Source organism: Pleurodeles waltl, chromosome 1_2, assembly GCF_031143425.1.
Source record: "Pleurodeles waltl isolate 20211129_DDA chromosome 1_2, aPleWal1.hap1.20221129, whole genome shotgun sequence".
Lineage (NCBI taxonomy): Eukaryota > Metazoa > Chordata > Amphibia > Caudata > Salamandridae > Pleurodeles > Pleurodeles waltl.
Genome location: NC_090437.1, coordinates 449,917,395 through 449,938,732, shown reverse-complemented (window position 1 = coordinate 449,938,732; position 21,338 = coordinate 449,917,395). Strand labels below are relative to the sequence as shown.

General features: G+C 41.2%; 1 protein-coding gene across 2 annotated transcripts in view; it reads left to right on the top strand.

Annotated features, from left to right (window-relative positions):
• The window catches only part of TEK (TEK receptor tyrosine kinase), a 385,575-nt gene that overhangs the window by 191,660 nt on the left and 172,577 nt on the right, over positions 1 to 21,338 (top strand). For both annotated transcript variants that reach the window (XM_069240727.1, XM_069240736.1), the window contains exons 6-7: positions 3,327 to 3,467; positions 14,052 to 14,180. In XM_069240727.1, coding sequence (XP_069096828.1) covers positions 3,327 to 3,467; positions 14,052 to 14,180 — 270 coding nt within the window. The remainder of the gene's footprint in view (positions 1 to 3,326; positions 3,468 to 14,051; positions 14,181 to 21,338) is intronic.

The following is a 21,338-nucleotide window of genomic DNA, read 5'->3' as shown; positions in this document are numbered from 1 at the left end:
AGTCTAATAGTGGATCAAGTCAACACCCTCCAAATTTCATCTGCTGACCCCCCTGGATTTGAAAAAAATTGCCCAGTGTACCATTAATAGCCAAAATGTTGTAAAGATGTGTAAACAAGTTACTAAAACAATTTAGTATTGGCAACAATCTCTTTGAAGACATTCTGTCTGGTTTGCACAGGGGTCTATAATACTAAAATAGTTTCCTGCCAGTTATTGATGATGCCCTACATACCTTTGTCCAAGTTGTTTCTTGCCTGTTGATGCTATTAGACCTTTCAGCAGGTTTTGACATCATTAATCATGACATTCTTATTTGCACACTAACTTAACACATGGGCTTTGAAGAGAGCAACAACACTGTAGCCAGAAGGGACACTCATCATGTTAATCTAATTTATGATATCAAACTTCTTGTCTGTAAATAAGACTTCAAAGATGTAAGCCATGCCCTGATGTGGATGAAAAATCAACTATGCTTCTTTGCATGCTGAAGTTTGTTTGATGTCAGGAATTGGCCTCTCTAGCCACATCACCCCTGTACTATGCTCACTTTCATGTGTATCTGTTGATGGCCTACCAATTTACAAATTTGCACGACTGGTGCACAATCTTCTAAAATCCGATCAAGCTCAATACTGGACAACTAGCCCGAAGAATTCAGGTGGGTCACCCTAACTTTGCAGCTTGGATAGTCTCAAAACCCTAGTTTTGAACAAAAGCTACTTTTGAACAATATTTCCCTTGATGTGCTCCTACAGTCTGGATTTCCATTCCACCTTACATTCATACTACTACCTCCCTATCTACATTTAAATGAAATGTAAAACGACTTCTTCTGGATCAATACTTCACCACATACTGTATCTAACCTATACCCTCTACTCCTTATGTTCCATGGAGATTCATAAAGAACTAGGTTGCATTATGTTGGACTATTGTTTATCTCCTGATATTACTGCTTCTGATAGTGTGACTGCACACACATTGCTTATTCCAGGGTTATTATATGGAGAATAATATTTCTTTGGCAGTGATTTGCAGGTAGCTCTGGAAATAATTATTAATCTCTACTTTTTTCTATCCAAAAGGCATCTCTATTCAATTTCTTGTTGTTTTTACTCTATTATTTACCGCCTTCCCATTTGTTTCCTTTAGTAAAGTGCTCTGTTGCTCTTGGGCCTTGTACACACTATATAAAAGCTCAGTAAATAAATAGATAAATATCTGACCAGTCCCTAGCAACTGAAGGTTCAATCTTGGCTCAAACCTATCCATTTCTGCTGGCAAATGGCTTTAAACCCTCGAATTAAATTACTAACATGTTAAGACTCTTCTAGGGGGTAGTGCCTGGCCATGTTAGCAAAATATAGAGAGAGACAGATATAGGGAAGTGTTCTTTTAGAGTAAACTTACAACAGCCTGTTCCTGTTTGTTTGAGGATGTCTGCTTGTATTTTGTTTCTTTCATTAAAAAAGGAGACTTTTGAAAAGTATTGTATTTTATGGGGCCTATCCACAAACTGTTTTTGTAGAACATTTATTACTACTACTATAGTTTAAAAAAGCTCTACAACATGCTACTCAAAAATGTACAGGTGCAAATCTCTACCTCCACCTTACATGTGGGGAAATCCTCATTCATGTCAGTTTATAATGTAGTAGTAAATGTGGGATGGATGGGACAGTGGCTGGAAAACGGGGATACTTAGTACTGAATAGGAAGGGCTTAGGGAGGACTGAAGGAGGGGTTTAGTAAGGGTTGGGGAGAGGTTTTGTGATAAGCATGAACCTATCCGGAAAAGAATAAGCTCACTGCTATTCACAAACTGCACTTCTAAAGTCACTGCAGCCAGAAAGGAACCCAAAACAGTAGTAAAATTACTCCAACCCAGTGCGGAAGAAAGAGCAGTGCCACGCATGGCAATTACTGGTACTGGTATAAATATTTTTTATGTTCAAAATATCTGAAAATAGTACATAGTTATAATTTAACTATACAATATTTTAATACCATTGTTGAATTTAAAAATGTAACATGTTTTTATCAAAATGAATTACTTTTCACGAATTTAAAACATCACTAATTGTTAATACATGATAAAAATATATTTTTACATTAACTGGGGACTTATTTTTTAATTAAATGATTTTAATGTAATTAATATATTAATTACATTAATTAATCAAATATATTAATTACAAATTAAGTTAATAATCCTGTATCATTTTTTATTTTGGTCTACATTTAAATAAACACACAACATTAATTTATATTACTAATGGGCGTAAATCTGTTAGTACTAATTTATTTAGAGTTAAATACATTTTTTATATTTTCCCTGTATTTTAACATTGGGAGACTGCATAGTCAGGGTAGAGATTTCTGTATGGTAAAGCACTGGGAAAAGTAAAATCAGACTCTATGCAGGACACACTGGTAAACAGTCAAACATGTAGGTGGAACGGCTCTTGAATTGAGTCCAAGATTTCTGTCTCCTTTCAGACTTCCTGATATTGTGGGTCTGTCCGAGAGTGAGAACCCTGCCTATTCTAGGTTTTACACTGAATGCTAAGAAATATTAAACATCTTGGCTGGTGACATTAATTTTGTACCTCGGAACTTACAAATATAGTGGCGCATTACACAGGTGACCAGGTCCTGGTGAGGCTCGACAAGTATCTTTGGGTTGAAACATCAACACCGCCCTCTCTTGGTCATTACATGATTTAATTAATGTGGAGTAAATGTATACAGCTTGTTACAGACTTCTAAAGATGTTTTTAATATGCCCTCAACCTTGGGACTTGAATAGTGTTTCTTCACACTCTTGTATATTTATGTCTTTAGAGTACTGCTTCGTCAGCACCATTTTTTACTGTACAGGTCGTACCTTATTTGGATCAGATGAATTACAAAGTCTGATTCATGTAATCGATTTATTTCTTAGCAGACATTGTATGTTAGGAATTCCATTTGGTAAACATACACATGATTGATCTAATTACATTTGGGCCACACAATAGGTAATATTCCAAATGAGTCACACAAGACATTTGTTTTGTGGAGTATGATTATCCAAGTCCACATGGGTATAAAGGGTTTTCCATATTTCATGTACACACTCACATACACTCGTCCAGGGAAGACCCAGCTGAATTGTGTCCACAGCCGTTTAGCACGTTTGTTCAATATACCTGACTTAAATGCCAGAACTGTATCTGCTTTTGATTTATTAAATTTACAGTGCTAACAAACCTGTTTGATAGGAATCATCTAATAAACATTGCAAGTTGAACCCTACCTTTTGTCTTTTGGATCTTCAGCATGCGGGGAGAACAGATTCGGCAGATCCTGCAATGAAACCTGCAAGGAGAAGGATGGCTGCAAGTCATACATGTTCTGCCTGCCAGATCCCTACGGTTGTTCCTGCGCCTCAGGGTGGAGGGGACTTCAGTGTGACGAAGGTACAAGATGTCACATTTCAGTTAAAGTAATCCAACTCCCTCATCAGAGTGCCAACAATAATTAGTGCTAGGGCCAGACAAAAAATTGGCAGTGTGTGCTGCTCTTTACTTTTTGAGAGAATTCTGAAGCAAGAGGCCATGTAGCAGATGTTGAACTATCTAAAGGTTTAGAGTTCATTCCATGACACCTTTTCGGTTTGTTCGACTGACTTGGGATAGTAGAAACCTTACTCTTTGTCATGATGATCTTCTGAGGCATATTTCTGCACTTGTCATAATTTGTTTCTTGGGGGCCTTCAGCACACCAATTGAAGGGATTCTGCAGCAGTCTCTAATGAATTACCTGATCCATCTCAGATTGGGATACACAAGTAGTGAATCCCCTAGCCAAACTCTGGAATGAGATTACAAGGCTGCAGCTAGATGCCACTAGTAGGCATTATTTATATATGCAGGCAGTACGCTGATGATCCACTGATTTTATTTACCTTTCTCAGTCATGCCGGATAAAATACTTCAGAGCTATTTGACAAAGAAGCCTAGGTTTTTCTAGGCAAGAATCGCTAAGTGTTTTTAGAAACTGAGGGCTACCTCTTGTTGAGCTCAGATCAACCCTCCACTACTAACTATTGCTTTTATTCTTTCTTTGTCAAAAAGCCCAAACCCTGTATCCATACCTTTTATTACAGCTTCTTCATATATTATTTATTGATTGATTTATACAGGTTCATTTAACAAATAAGTTGAACTAAAGACAAAACAGCTACATTTCAAAATATTACAAACATTTTATGCATAGGTAAAATCGTATTTATCATGCCTGTTACCACAAAACCCTGCAAAGCTGAATAACATGGGTTAACCATATCCAGTTCTCCAATCCAGAACCCCTTTTCAGGGAAGGGCACTCATTGAAAATACCACTGTGAACTACACTGTATAGTGGACAAGCCAACATAACGAATCATTCCAGTGACATCAGACTTCCAAGGGCATAGCTTCCCCTCATTGTTATATCACTAACCACAACTGGTTGTAACTGACAAGCGTTTTGACTAGCTCAAACCCCAAACCATAAAGTACCCTATCAAATTCCTATTAAAAAAAATACTTAATTCTACTTCAGATTTCGATGAGCCAGTATAGAGCCATACGCAAGTAGCTTCCCTAAAACTTAAAATTCTTTCAAAGTAGAGATATTTTTAAATGCAGATTTCGCCTTTAATAGTTTTTTCAAAAAGGAGGCATTTCAGGGTCTCTCAATTTAGCCGTGTTACACTGTCAAGGTCCCTGGCCGTAGAAGTTTCACATTTGATTTACCTGCTTAATTCAGCATCATAAGAGTCCAAGATACGTTTCCTCGAACTAGCTCGCTCAAGGCAATCATGGAGAGGAAGAAAACGTGATTACAATAATACATTGTTAAATTTTGGATTTAGTGCAACTTCTGCAGAACTTTTGAACTTCCATAGCCCAAGGTCAGAATGGATAGCTGCAGGTGGGATACTGTTTCGATATTCCGAGCTGACTTTACCTCAACGAAAGAGGTGCCCAACTAGGTCAATTAAAGAAAAACTGTTAATCTATAACACAAGCAAGCTCCTAATTGATAAATTTGATAGCTTCGAAAATAAAACAGTATTTGAAGAAAAAGAACACATATGTAGGAAAGTACCCCTTTTTTGGCTTGGTTACCGCCACTTTTGACCTGCTGTCAGTGTTTTGATTATGTTCACTGGAATCCTGCTAACCAGGACCCCAGTGACTGTGCTCTCTTCCTCTAAATTTGGTTACCTCTGACTTAGTACACCCCACAATAGGCACACTGGTTTCCCCATATATGTCATTAGTATATGGTACCTAGGTACCCAGGGCATTGGGGCACCAGGGGATCCCCATGGGCTGCAGTATGTATTATGCCACCCATGGGAGCCCATACAAAATGTGTCTGCAGGCCTGTCATTGCAGCCTGTGTGAAAAGGTGCATGCACCCTTTCACTACATGTCATTACACCAGGTCACTGTAAGTCACCCCATGGCAGGCTCTCGTAGCCCAAAGGGCAGGGTGCAAATACCTGTGTGTGAAGGCACCCCTGCATGAGCAGAGGTCCCCAACGAACTCCAGCTCCATTTTCCTGGACTTCATGAGTGCGGGAAAGCCATTTTACCCGTGTACTGGACACAGGTCACTGCCTATGTCCAGCTACATAATGATAACTCCAAACCTGGCCATGTTTGGCATCAAACATGTCGGAATCCTACCCCAATACTGTTGCCAGTATTTGTTGTATGATTCCATGCACACTGGGGTCTCCTTAGAGGACTCCCAACTTTGCTCCTACCAGTTTGTAGGGTTTCCCCGGGCAGCCCGCACTGCTGCCATGCTACAGACAGGTTTCTGCCCTCCTGCTGCTTGAACAGCTCAAGCCCAGAAAGGCAGAACAAAGGATTTCCTTTGGGAGAGGGAGGCAACACCCTCTCCCTTTGGATATGGGTGTTACATGGCTTGGAAGGGGTAGCCTCGCCAACTCATGCTTTGGAGGACACATTGGTGCCCTCCTTGCATAAACCAGCCTGCACCAGTTCAGGGACTCCAGTCCCTGCTCTGGTGCAAAACTAGGACAATGGAAAGGGGAGTTACCACTCCTCTGTCCATCACCATCTCAGGGGTGATGCCCAGAGTTCCTCCAGGTGGCCACTTGATTCTGCCATCTTGAATCCAAGATGGGCTTAGGCCTCTGGGAGCATCTGAGTGGCCAGGTCAGGCAGGTGATGTCAGAGCCCCCTCCTGATAGGTGGTCACCCTGCTAGGTGACCAATCTCCCTTTTAGGGCTATATTGGGTCTCCCTCCTGGGTGGGTCCTCAGATTCGACGTGCAAGATTCCAGCAGGACTCCTCTGCAATGTTTATCTTGAGTTTTGGCTACTGGAACCACAACTGGACTTCACAGGAACCTACAAATTGCAGCTTCAGCGATGCCTTCGCTGTGCAACATTGTTTCTCTGGCTCCTTCCACCAACTGCAACATTTCCCCAGCTGTGCATCCTCTGAGGGTGGAAAGTCTTCAGTCTGCACCAAGAAGGAATCTCAATTGGACTGAAGGAGTCCAACTGCACCAACTGCAGCGAGGATCCTCTCCCCTACAACTCTCCATGGATCCTGCAGCACAGGTGGTGGTCTTGAGTGTTTCCCTTGGTCCCCTCTACCAGCTGTCCAACTTTGGAGGTGGTGAGTCTTTGCCTCTAATTGCAGGACTGTACCCCTGTGCACCGAGACTCTTGCAGCTACCAAAGCTTGTTGGCTCTTCTTCCAAGGGATCTTCAGACTCTGTGTGGCCACGGCCTCCAGCACTTTTTTCAGAAACGCATATTCTCCTGCCTGCTGCTACAGTGACGTGGACTCCTTTCTATGTGTGCTGATTGGGCCTCACTGCGACTCCTCTGCCTGCTGCCAGTGAGTTGCCTATGGAGGCTGCTTCCATGACTTCCTGCTCTTCTGACTGCTGGGGGTCGCCTGGGACTCCCCTGCTTGGGTTAAGTCCCCTCGGACCTTCCTGGTCCGCAGCAGCTCTGCAGCTTCTGTTCTGCGACTCTTGACTTTGCCAGGGAAATAGCCTGAAAAAGATAAAGTAATTTTGGCAGAATTGTCATTTTAAGTATGCAAAGACAGATGCAAATAGTTAAGTCTTCTCAATTCTGGCCGAAAGTGTCCAACAGAGGGGCCATATTTAATGTGACCAGATGTGTTAAATTGGCTGCCATTTGTACCCTTAAATAAGTGGCCTCCTCAACCCAGCGGTAAACTCTACACCCGAGCCCTTTAGTACAGACCATTTGTGTCTTAGCAAAATTCTATTTGTAGCCTGACACCACTCCAAACATTTTTGCTTCCTTCTCTATCTCATTCAGAGCGGATGAATAGTCTAAGGAGACCATTGCCTGGATAGACTAAGACTTTGTACTCTGTTAGACCCGCCACAATGGAGCGAATCCGAGAATTTACCTGTAAAAGTGCAATAAAAGGGTCAATATGAAGGGCAAATAACAAAGGCGAGCAGGAACATCCTTGGCGTGTCCCTCTAGTAATCAAAATGTTTTCAGACTCAAGTCCTCTAATTCGTAATCTTGCAGTAGCGGTTCGATACAGCACTTTCACAGCATTGATATACCCTGGGCCAAACCCCTGTCTTTCCAAAACTGCCCATAAATACCTCAAGGTAACCCAATCAAATGCCTTGTCTGCATCTAAACTAATACTAACACTATTACTGTTGCGGTAACCTCAGCAATGTCAAATAAGTAAATAACCTTTCTAATATGATCCACCATTCCTTGGCCTGGTATAAACCCATGCTGATGGAGAGGCACCAAAGAAGGAATTACTCTACTCAACCGATTTGCCAAAATCTTTACACAGATCTTCGCGTCACAATTTATTAAAGAAATTGGTCTTTATGATCCTGGGTTTAAAGGCGATTTACCTTTTCACCTAAAACAACAATATTAGTTTCCTTCTATGAGGAAGGGATCTCCCACCTTGGTCCTTCAAAAAAGCTGAATGTAAATCCTGACAGATTTCGTAATAACAGATCTTATAAAACTCAAGGGGTATACTATCTGGCTCAGTGGCTTTCCCTACAGCTAAAGATTTTATCACTGCTCCCATTTCCTCAAGCGAGATTGGCGTTTCCAGCGGAGCACAATCCTCCGAATTAAGTGAGCCTGGTTGTTACATTTAGAACCTTATCATAACCAATCTGGGAAACAGCCATATCATCTGTATAAAGGTTTGCATAAAAGTCTCTAAATATCCTTACTATATCAATGGGGTTATCAAATCTACACCATTGGGCATCCTGTATAGCCACTATCCCTCTTTCAACCTCCTTTTGCCTTATCTATAGTACCAGCAAGTACCCAGCCTTCTCCCCAAACTTATAACAATCCAGTTTATGGCTATAACATTTAGCAGTGACTTCCTTGTTGACATTTTGCGAGATTCTGGCCTTTAAAACTGTGATCTTTGTATGTATATCAGAGATCCAATGGCCCTGAACTATTTCCTGGACCTATTGTTCCTCCAAGTACTGAAAGATCTTTATACAGCACCTGGATCGTATTACATTTTAACATTTTCTGATGTACAACATAGCTTAATGTTTCCTCTCTGATTCCAGCCTTCAAAGCATCCCATACCACGGTTCCTGTAGCAGTGCCCCTATTGATCTTCAGGAACCCGATCAGCCATTGATGCATCTGAGCCAAATACTCCGAATCTATCAAAAGCTTCCTTTCAAAAGTCCAGTTAGATCGTGACTTCCCCAGCCCTGTGATCGATACCTCTAGCACCAATGGATTATGATCAGAGAGTGCCCTTGAGTATTTCTCAACTGTAGCCTGACCCCCAAGCATGCTAGAAACAAAAAAATAATCCAACTGTACCAGTTTATTATGTGGATTGGAAAGAAATGTATACCCTGGATCCGGGGCCCTACACCTTTCTCAAATAGCCACAAACCCATTGTCTTCATCCATCCGCTGAAGAGCCCTCCAAACCAGGGGTTTCCTGCCCAGTACACCGAGGGTTCCAGTGAATCTTTCTTTACCTCCAGGTGCAAGTCAAAGTCCCCACATAAAATCAAAGGTGTAGCCCATGAGGCCATCTCTATATTCAGAGAATCAATGATATCTGCTTCATTGAGATTAAAGCCATACACTGAACACACCATAAATCTACCACTTCCGATCCGGCACTCCAGGATGACTTACTTACGGAGTTTGTCAGTAGATCTTTGAACTACTGTACAACTAGACCTCTTGCCAAGAATGGCAACCCCCCTGGTCTTTGACCCCTGCTGTGTGCAGTCCAAAAGTGCAAATCCAAAATCACCAAAAAGTCCCCTCTTGCCCCATGGAACAAGAGTTTCTTGCATACAAATTATATCTGGCTTTATCAGCCTTAGGCTGTATGCCACTCGACCCCTCTTGCTTCTATCATTCAAGAAGCATACGTTAATAGTGCATTTATGCACCCTATTATCTCCCTTACCAGATCATTCTAGAAAAGAGCTGCATTTGTGACATGCCTAACATAGTCTCCGTTCCCTGCTGCAAGATCCCAAAACAAAGTTGCCTTCCCCAGCATTAAGTCACAAAAGCCAGAGGTAGCTAATTATCAATAATTCTGCTGTGCATCAAAACCACCATCCTTGTCCACTGCACAAACAATCCTACAACCTGACCCCCACACCACCTTCCCAGCCCCACCCGTATACCACCCCTCCTTACTCCCCCACCCCATCCCCCCACTCCCTGACCTAACCACCCCACACAGCCCCTAAGGGCAATTGGAGCACCCAGGACCGTCAATGGTAGAGTGTCCTCCCCCATTCCCCAGACTTGTTATTACTACCCCAAACATAGTTCCTCAAAACTTTAGCCTGTTCCAAATCACCCTCCCCCAAATTCCTTCAAAATAATATTCTGCAATCAGAAATTGATACCAAAAAGAGAATAACAGAGGATTTAACAACGTGCAATAGGAGCGCCACAATCAAAGCATATATTCAAAAGTTAATAATATTGCCAGAATCAAAATCTCCTAAACCCCACCATCCACATCATTCTACAGTCAAGCTGTCAAGGAACTCATTCACCTTCATTTCTGAAGTGAAAAAATGCACCCTATCATGCACAACCACTTTGAATGTTGCCGGGCTCAGCAAAAATACCTGAGCCCCCTTCTGCTGAAAGGGCAGGATCATCTGTCTTAAACACCATTGCCTCTCTAACGTGGCATGACAAAAATCCAGTCTAACAAAAGATGAACACCTATAATAAATGCTCTTCCGATCTGGACAGAAAATTTCAAATATTGCCTGCCAAAGTAAGAAGTTTTCAGAAGAATTCCAGGCTTGCTCTTCGTTCGCCATTATCTTGTAAGCTATGCATCTGTTGTTTAAAATGAGCCTTTTGGACCTTCAAGTCCCAGTTCCAGTGGGCTGACTCTGGAAAAGCACCTTTGAACAATCCAACTATATATTTGCGGGTGTCAGCTCGCTCAACTCTCTCTGCTACCCCATCACTCTCAGGTTATTACGCCTGAGTCTTTTCTTAAAGTCTTCAAGTTTCCAGTGGGTGTCAGTAAATTGAGATTGCAGTGCTCAGTCCTTTGCTGGTTGGTATCAACCTCAGTCTCTAGGGCTACAACCCTACTCTCCACCTCCGTCATTCTTTGGGAGAACACCGCACAGGCTTTAGCCACCTAATGAATAGCCCCCACAGCTTCCTGTTAGCTGTTTGAGCCCTCCGGCTAACTGCCCGAGTTTCCTCACGTGGGCCCATGATACTTTGGTATATCGCCTCAAGTGTAGTCCCTCTGTATAGTGAACACTCCAGACCCTTTTTCTCCCAACAAATGACCTTCAAGACCAAGGATGGCAGTATAGTCCCATTTTAGATGAGCCCCTAGACCAGCTTTGTTCCTGTTGAGGCCTCCTCTTTCTGACTGGACTGTTAAGGAAGCCTCTGGCCCAGGAGCCTCAAGAATTTCGGGGATCGGGGTTTCATCTCTTCCATTCGGGCTTCTTGAATCACCCAGGATACTCCCCAGTGAGCCTCTCGTGCAGCTGTCCGCCAGAGATCCAGTGTCCTCATTCACTGAGTCCGACTGACTCCGAAACACCAGTGTAGGTCCTGCAGCCAGATTAACCCTGCCAGCCCAAGCTCTCCATATGAGCATCGGGAGAGCACGGCTCAGCCAAGCCATCCTTGATGGAGCCAAAGGTGAGTCTTATACCAATATCGAAATATATATATGCCAAGCTTTAAGCCCGGCGGTTCCAGCATCCATTCCCAGCTAAGGGGGTGGGGGGGCCAGAGACAGTCCGATGCACTGATACCGAATCCGTAAGGGAGGAGGACTAGTCGACCATCTTCATGCGGCCGCCATCTGCCATACTGAAACCTTTAGGACCATTAATCCTACCCTCATTCCCTGCAACTGCCTGACCTGAGTACAGATAGGTGTTAATTCCTCTGACATACACAGTGGCTACTAATATAATTCACCAACCTTTGTATGCCAGTTTTCCCATGGACACTTTCACCGGCAGGCCTGTTATTTATTTAATCTGCCAGACCTTTGGCTATGACATATCTAAACATACATATATGTGTCTGCTTTAGAGCCACCTTGATGTCCGCCTCATATTCGTTCAAAAATAACACCTCCTTATTGCGAAGTAAGGAATTATATATTGGCTCCCTATTTTTATAGATATTCTAATGGGCCCCATTGTATCTCTCTCATTAGACACCTTCACAGCACGTCTCAGTTTTACTTGCATGTGAACAGTCTTAAATAAACAAGTTTCCCTAAAAGTTAGTGTTCGTGGAAGACTGATAATGCCGAATGGGTATGCAGCATTGTCAATAAATTATTACTCCAGTTATTGTAGTTATTCAATCATAAGGACAGGTCATGAGATATACGGTCCAGAAATTTAGATGAAATGCAGCTGGGCACACCCTGCAAAGTCTATGGGTGTCCAAAATGGCAGTAAGAAATTCTTTGGGACACCCCTCCAACTTCAGTGAAATGAATTTGGTCACCTCTTAAACCTGCTAATTGCTGTTAGTGGTCACTTTGGGTCCTTTTTAGGGGCAAATTATCTTGTTGCTGTCCATAAGACAGTGAGACAAACGTCAAACCAACAATGGTAGGAGTCAAATGCAAAGGGGTTGGCTGCACTGGGATGTCCATTAAGCCAACAAGTCTATCCTTCAGCTAGTCATACCACTCATTCACCACATCATCTATCCGTGTAGGTGAGGGTCACCTAGTATATTGGTTCATAAATAAACGAAGGAGTTTGGCATTTCTTTCCATTTTTGCATTTAGATCGCCAACTACAATCACTGGAATGTTCAGATAAGCAGTTTCTATAAACTGAAGCAATCCAGCGATCTCAAACTTGTATATATTACTAATAGGGTGTAAATATGAGTAAATATAAATTCAAAAGAATATGTGCCATCTTATTGGAACCTTTGCCTTTCAGGTTTACTGAAAAGGCAAGATCACAAACTAAAGGTAGATGAATTTTTGCAACAGTTTACCACTGTGAAATATTATTACTATTGATAAACTACTCATTTGGTGCCCTATAAATGTTAGTGCATTACCATGAAACCCCTGAATATCTAGCCCAGGCCAAGGGGGCAAAGGACTGGCATCCTTGAAATAGCAAATAGCCTTTTAATGCAGTGCTGGGTGGCACTGGCAATCAAAGCATATACTACATGTTGTGCCTGCTCCTCCATAGTCTACAGGAGGACTGTTTGCACAGGACTCCCATGTGCCTGGTTCTGCGCTCTACACTGGTTGCTAATAGCATCCTCTTAAAAGCTCAATTTGTCCATGAGGTCCTCCAGAGCTCTGTAGTGGTGAAGACCCCAGTAGTTTCACAAATTAATATGACTACTCCTCTCCATCCTCAGAGTAGTGTCGCCCCATCCTGCTGCAGGTTCAGCTCATTTCATGCAGTGTCCTCCTGGGAAGTCAGGCTGCAGACGGACACTGCCTGCAGTATGGAAGCCCCTTCTGTCACTAACCAAATATACAATGGTCCCCTACTAGTTCCAGAGGTTAAGATTAACTCATTGCCTACTCTTTTGCTTTCCATAGACTTATTTGTAAAGTCCAGTGTGTAATGGAATTCACTTTAAATCGTTTTATTATCATTTTTAAAGAAGCCATAGAAGGTACTAGTCAAAAGTTGGGATGTGTCTGCCAGTGACACTTGCGTGGTTTAACAACCGTATGGTTATTGCACGTCTCATGGAAGTGAAGTCAGGAGGTTGTTTGTCCATGTTTAGTAGAAGGTCAGTAGCGGTGAAGCACTGTAGCTGGCTTCTATTTCAAATGTTTGTGAATAAGTGCCTTTTGATCTACTCCCCCCCAAAAGAAATATGGCCGCAGTATTTTAATCATCATGAAGACCTGAATTTACAATGTGAGTAAACGGATAAATTTTTTATCAAAACCATGACGACATACATTCTTTGAAGAACACTCAGCCACACAAGTGTATGACTCTAGCTTTGAACCGGAAGACACAACTTAACTTTGATGTATGCCTTTTGTGACATGTGTGGATCTCAACCTGATAGGATCAAATCCCGGTAGCCCAAAAAGTGTGGAGAAATTAGGTTTACTCATATTCTAGGAATTAGGATAGTGCAGCTTCAGTGGCTCCCATCTTTTGCCACAGTGAAAAGGCCCTTTAAAAGAGAACAATAATTATGTTATCTCGGGCGTCCAACAGTGGTGGAGTAGGGTAGGATTCACTCAAATGTTCAGGATATGCAAACAGGGTATAGTATAATATAATGATACAGGGTATCATATAATTGATCTAAATCTCTTACATAGGAACCGGGTACCCTCAAGATCTTGCGTTGATCTAGCTATCCCAGAATCATGTTTACACACCTGTCCTACAGTGAAACCATGAATAAGAAACACACCTTTACCATACATCAAACTCAATGTAAGGTTAGTACTTCATTCTGTTTTTGCAGCTTGCAAACCAGATGAATATGGACCAGATTGTAAACTCAAGTGCCAGTGCAGCAAAGAGGGAACTTGCAACAGATTCAAGGGCTGTATCTGCTCCCCAGGCTGGCATGGCCTACAATGTGAAAAAGAAGGTAAGTTCCGTAATGTGGTAGCATATAGCTTTAGCTGAAAAGTGCATTTAAACTGATGTTCCACAATGAAAAAAAATGTTTATTTAAAAAAATTTATATTTGTTATATCAAAATTCCATTGCGCATTTCTTCAACTGTATAAAACAATATTGACATACTTTGGAATGCAGCATATCAGTGCAAGAAAATGCCGCTCCCATGTTCCAGGACTTCCCATCATTATTCAGGTAATATATCTACATCATGTTGCCATGCAGTGCTTGTATGTGTGTAACGTCAGCCCCCTGTTCCTCTATGACAACATACTATTGACCATTTAGAAAATGTCAGTCATCTCCCGAATTCTAGGCATCTTTCCATACAGACCAAATTTTATCTCACTTTAGGAGATCTTCCTTCATAGGTTGCTTTCTCTATTCCCACGTACCAATCCATTCACTGAGCCACATTTCAATTTTTAAGGTGATGTATTTAACCAGATCCTAGCAATGCCCCACTTTGCTAACATTAGTACCAATGTGTTAAGCACCAATCCGCGCTGCACGTTTCTGTCCTCTAACAGTCCAACTGTTGCAAAGGAGGGACACAAAAGGAAAAAGAAGTTCGCTTGCAGTCAAAAGTATTGGCAAAAGTGCAATTATCCATAGGGTTGATGGCCAAGGTGGTAACAAAACTGCCCCAAGGAGGGACAAATGTAAAGCATTTACCAATGATAACAAAGGATTTTTGAAAGGCTAGCCCACAAACGAGTGCTAGTGGTGGGCGTGGTTAAAAGCCCACAGATAGATTACAACACGTCAGAGCGCTCAACCAAAATATGAGACTATAGAGCAATGTCTCTATTATGCAATTAGTGCTGACCAAAATGTCTATGCTATGATAAAGTAATGTCTCTCTGACCCATTTGCTCACTGTTCTGCAACTGGAGTCTGAGTTGATCAAGCAGTGGAATGCATCAAGAATGTTCATTTCATCCATTAGAGCTCAGTTCTGGTGAAAGAGAAGCAACCGAAATACTGTAGAAGAGAGACAAAAATGAAGGGTCAGATAAATAGTAGCAACGGAAACAGATGAAACTGAAATGGGTCTGATTTATTTATTTTTGTGATTTTATATAGCGTTATCATGGCTTGTAGGCCACCAGAGCGCTTTTCAAACAGCAGAAAGTATAACAAATAGGAAATATACATGTAAAGTTAAAGGTGGAGAGAACACCAGGTCAGCATCCCCGTGTGGTAGAGCGCTGCACACATAATCACTGTAGAACATAGTAGTGACAAGCAGGTGGTACAGTACTACAAGCTGGACAACAATTGTTTGTGCTGGTTGAGGTTGGTTTGCACTTGGTGGGAGTGTGATGGGGTAGAAGCAGGTTAGGTCAGGTGTTGTTCAAAGAGAAGCTCTGAGATCTTTTTTGAAGGTGACCTATCATGTGGTCATACGGAGGCTGGTCAGGAGGGCGTTCCATAATCATGTGGTGCTTCTGGAGAAGGACTGGCTCATGTATCGCTTGTGCTTGAGGGTGGGGGTTCGAGGAGAAGCAATTTAGCATTTCGTGAATCTCGCCTTGCACCTGAGATTTCAGTTACTCTGAGAGGTACGAGGGTAAAAAAGAGCGTAGAGCTTGATGAACAATGCAGGTAGTTTTAAATTGAGCTCTTGCTTCTATGTGAAGCCACTGAAGGGAGCACAGAACAGGGGAGATGTGGTCGAATTTTCTTGTATCTTATCATAAAGTGGGATGTCGCATGTTGGACTGTTCTGAGAACACCTAAGTGAACTTTGGAAATGCCAGAGAGAAGTGTAATTCCATAGTCGAGTCTGGAGAGCACACAGGCTTGATGAAATAAAACCAACAGAAACAGAAGAGAGGCTAAAATGCAATGATGCAATGATCCTATTATTCAGAATACCGCAACAAAAGTGGCCATGTTGGAATGCAGTGCTCCTTAAAAACAACATTCAAAAATGTAGGGACTGTTGTCAAGAAGCTGGGCCTATCCACCAGAACCTTAGGCGTGGGATCCGAAAACAGAAAAGCGAGCACATAGGCACCCGCAAGTAGGCTAGATACCTGGCAAATTTTATTCCTGTATGATCAGTACTTTAATGACATAACAAGAATTAGTAAAATAACTTAAGGCCTGTATTTTCCCCCTAATCATTGCATACTTTAAACAGCAAATGTAAGATGAAAATACTGATATTTAAAGTATACAAAGACAATAAGGCAATGTTAAAAATGGATACAGATGATGTCATATAAAGTTCTTCTTAATAATCATGTCCAGGCTTTTCCAGAATCTTAAAACGTGAACAGATAGCCAGTATTTTTCCATGGAAAAGGTGGTAACCCTACCTGCAAGGATTTTGCTCTACCACTTTATGTATGGATGACAGAGGTTTTACAGAGGAATGGCGTGAGCGGCTGGTGAGCAGGCTAACTTGTTGAAGCATGGGCTCAGGAATAGGACACAAAGCTACTGCCAGAGTGGACAGCCTTTAAATTAAAGCAAAATTAAAGAGGGGGCTGGGTGACTGCTGTTTTTTTCCTTTACAGCAGTGAAGACAGAAGATGGATTGCAATGACTGCTGGGCGCCCTTGCATACCAAACGAGCAGCCTGACAAGTGAATCTGCCAAACGCAGAGGTGTCTGGGCTGAACTCAAAGAAGGCTGTAGCAAAAAAAATTGTCAAAGTAAAAAAAAGAAAAGCACAAATAAAAGCAGACATTGGCCTACTAGTCCTGGCACTGAAGGTCACTGTGTTACAGTTGGCTGCATACATCAGACTTGGGAAAATATGGTAATTCAAAATTCAAGCCAGACAAGGGATGGTCCACTGACCCACACGCTGCGCCATGCTGTAGGCTGTACTGGGAAGAGGCAAGATTACTGTGGACAAAAAACGCCTCTTTCTGAATCCTTTGACTATGTTTTAAGAGTCATTCACTAAGTATAGTAAAAATAAATAGAATATCTTTTTCACGTCCTGAGGGCAAGGTTACTATGTATTCTGTATTTATACACTGGCTGTCTATAATTATATATTTGCTACTCACTGTACATACATTTCTTGTTAAATTAGTCCCTGGTGAACCACTGTTTTGCCTGTTTGCATTTAACCAGGTTACCATTGATGTAATGGATCGCGCTTATACTTTATGCAGTGAGAAATTTCCACAAAAATAGTCTTTGCCGTGCTTTGTAATCTGTGCAGAATTTCCAGCAATTTGTGTAACAGTAGAGCTATTTTACTAGATGTATTCACAGGCCAGAGGTGAATGCGCCAGAGCCAAGACTGCCAGGCTCAAGTCAGTTTTTCTCTGCGACTCTCTCGGTCTCTCTCTCTCTCTCTCTCTCTCTCACACATATGGACTGTAGCAGGTACCCAACCTTCTTTGCCAATACTGCATCTAGAAAGCGTTTTCACGCATTCGTACATTTCATGGCTAGCGATTACGCAGGGACTGTGCACCAAATTCCCCCAAATCAACAACATAAGCATGCAGAAACACCGATGGCTGGTCTGCTGTGATTTTCTGTGTATATATATATATATATATATATATATATATATATATATATATATATATATATATATATATATATATACACACACATATATATATATATATATATATATATATATATATATATATAGTGAAACAACTCGGTCAAATGCAAACTAGGCGGCGCACTCAACTGCCGATGACAGAGGAGGCCATCCTCGTGTTTATTAATTCCAAAAAGTATCATAATAAAAACACCTATGATTCTTTCTGATGACAAGATCAAGGGCTGACCTGAGTTGTAACAATGTTTCTTCAAATGGCAAATCACTGCTATTGACCGACTTCCACCCTAGTGACTCCAACACAACACACGGAAACCGTGCAAATTAAAATAAATACATTTTGGTACCTTCCCAAATATTTGATGACCTTATACTGATTGTACAAGGCGTATCACACGGTATCAAATTTGAAATGTGTAAACGACCAAAACATATGCCATGGATGGCACTGACATGCTTTAAAACGTTTGCATTCCCAAGATGAGACCTTTTAAAAGTATTTTGATACATCACAGACCCATTTCTTAGTAGGAGCAGCACTGCACTATTTGGAGTACTACATTACGATAATAAAATCTCAAACATCATGAGATGTGTATGGAGAATAGCATGGTGTGTACCGGCTGAGATCACACTACATATGTCACAGTCCAAAAGGAAGTGAGCACGTAACTGCCACATCATTTAGGACCCTGCACAGTTGATTGGTGAAATTACACATATTTAAGCGATGCCCAGTGTCCTGCAAGTTCATTGGTTTATTCCCTAGACTGTAAATATCTGATTTTCACCTTCCCCAACAAACCAATCGTAAATCTGCCAGGCTATGAGAAAAGGAATCCTACATTCTGTTATGGGCGCCATACTCTACATATAAAATGAGCCGAAGGCAGCCATGAGCGCAAAGCAGACACACAAAAGGAAACAGAAGTTCGCTTGCAGTGAACCGTATCGGCAAAAGTGCAATTATCCATGTAACTGGCAGAAGTGCAATTATCCATGTAACCGGCAAAAATGCAATTATCCATGTAACAGTGTCGATGTTATGCAAAGCACTCGATTACTGCCCAGCGAGATCGCGCTGCATAGAAAATTCAAAGAAAAAGTAGTCCAGAAACCATACGGAAAACATGGTGCCTAGTATGTTTTCAGTAGTTGGCCGGTGCGCTCGAGGAGGCTAACCACCGGAAAAGGCATGACGTATGCATGCCTTTTGCTAATGAAATCAAGCAAGTTTTAGAAGGCAAGCCGACAAACCAACCAAACTAATGGTTGTGACATGGGTGTGGTTAAAATCCCACAGAGGGATTACAACCTAAAAATTAATATGGCCGACGCATTTTGGCTACACACCTTTAACTGGGCCTCACAGACACTTACAATGGACATCAATTTATCATCTCATCCTTTCATAGTTTTCATTGGAGCCCAAGGCACTAGAACTGCAACCTTAGTTCACAACTTCGACTGAATTCATTGTCCATTTCCTTAATGCTAAACATAGCACATATTTTGCAAACCCAGAAATACTTTTCATGTACAATTTAGATAATTTCAGACATGTTTATGCTTTCATTGCTTTCTAATTTAATCCATCTTGTTTTTTCATTTTTTCAAAATTATGTGCATATTTGTTGATCGTTTTCGGCCACAGTTGACCACCTCTCAAATGCTTCTATTGTTTCCAGAGGGACCTTAATGCAACTCCATCCCACAACATGATCAGAATATATTTAACCATTATACATATCCATTCCTGATGTTACTAATTCGGAGTGTGCTGTGTGATGTTGTTAGCTTACTTTTATATGGCAACACATTAGTGTACAGTTACTGCATTTATATATATCCCATCTAAAGTATGTCATGTATATATATATGGAATATCCCTATATACATATCTGGTCAACAATATTCAAACTTGAATTGCATAGTTATTGTATGTCTAACTCATCTCAATAACCATACATAATACCTCAGATCTAAAGTGTATAATGCATGTTTATAAAATAAGCAATTTGCTCTCTCATTCAGTGTGTGATTACATACAACATCCATTTGTAATCCATTTGTAATAATCTCAAGTTAAACTGCATAGTGCATATATGAGGCATCTCGTCTCGATCATTATCAATAGCACCTCCAATCTAAAGTGTAAAACGTAATATATGTACACAGAGATATATCTAAATAAATCAAGGGTTCTCGTCCCAATAAATAACTGTAACCCTCCCACCCACAATACATTAGCATAAAGTGCGTAATGTACAAAGCTCGAAAGGGCAAAAAATGAAAAAAAAAAACAATCAGATGTGACCACAGGGGAGTCCTTGAGGCTACCCCGGTGGTCCCCGATAGCCCGTAAAGGGCAAATAAAGGGGCAAAAATGGCCTAATGGTGAAGGTCACAGACCCTCACATTGACAGTTGAGGGTTCTACTCCAGGTGTGTCTGTGATCATTTCCCTCATTTAATGTCTGTTAACCTTCAAAAGTTTAAGGCTCATACTGAAAGGTGATGTCACTCTTTTTAACTGAGAAATACATTTTTCTTTTCAATTTTACCAGAATATCTAATTCTAGGTATATTTCTTTCTTGGTAAAGAGAACCTTTTTCTATTATGCAGGGCAGTTTAAAGGGTTGTCAATTTCATAGAAATCAAGAATCCGGTGCAAATCAGAAAAATTAGCCACCAAGGAAAGAATGTAGGAAAGTACATAGTCCAGCACACTAGATGGTTAGTGCTGTTTTTAAAATCTTGAACTGAACATGAAGCATCAGCAAAGGATAAAAGACTGAATCCTCTGCCTGGGAGACATGATGTGAGCTCGTCACATGCAAATTCAATCACAGAGGATGTTGAAATGGATTTTTGGCATGAGCATAAAACTATTATTTTAGACGGATAGTGTGCTGCCACAAAGGTGGTTGAGGATGGTATATGATGTCTGAATTCCAAAGAGTGTCATATAAATTTCTTAGCCTTAAACTAATCCCTAATTTCCAACAGCACATTAATAGGGGCTCACTGAAAGGCACCAATGAACAGCAACGTCCAGAGCACCCATGGATTATTCACTTGTTCTGAAGGCTAAACACCCTTATTTTTCTACACTTCCAACTATTAAGTTCCTTGGGGCCTTGTTAAAATGGATCTCTGCCTTTCCTTTGTTCCATTGGCGTAGTCTCCTGGATACAAACAGTTGGATTATAGTACATCCCAGAAAAAGATATAGCAATCATCCCTTAACTTTAAGTATCTTCTGCCTTACACTACATATAGTATAGACCGAAAAAATATATATCTACGGCGAGTGTATCGCACAGATCAAAGTGCAGTATGATGAAACCCAGAGATGGCAAAAGCAGCACTACCTGTTTTGTGCATCTAGTATCAACTAAAGTACAGGAAAAACGTCAGACTCTGTTAAACGAATTGGATCTTAATATCTTAGCCTTCCACCAATGGTTTAATAAATTCATGATTTGATTTTAAATGTAAGTAATAGGAGGGTTTTAATCATCAAGAACTGAAAATCATATGTCTCCCTCAAATAAATCAATTCACGTATTTAAACTTGTG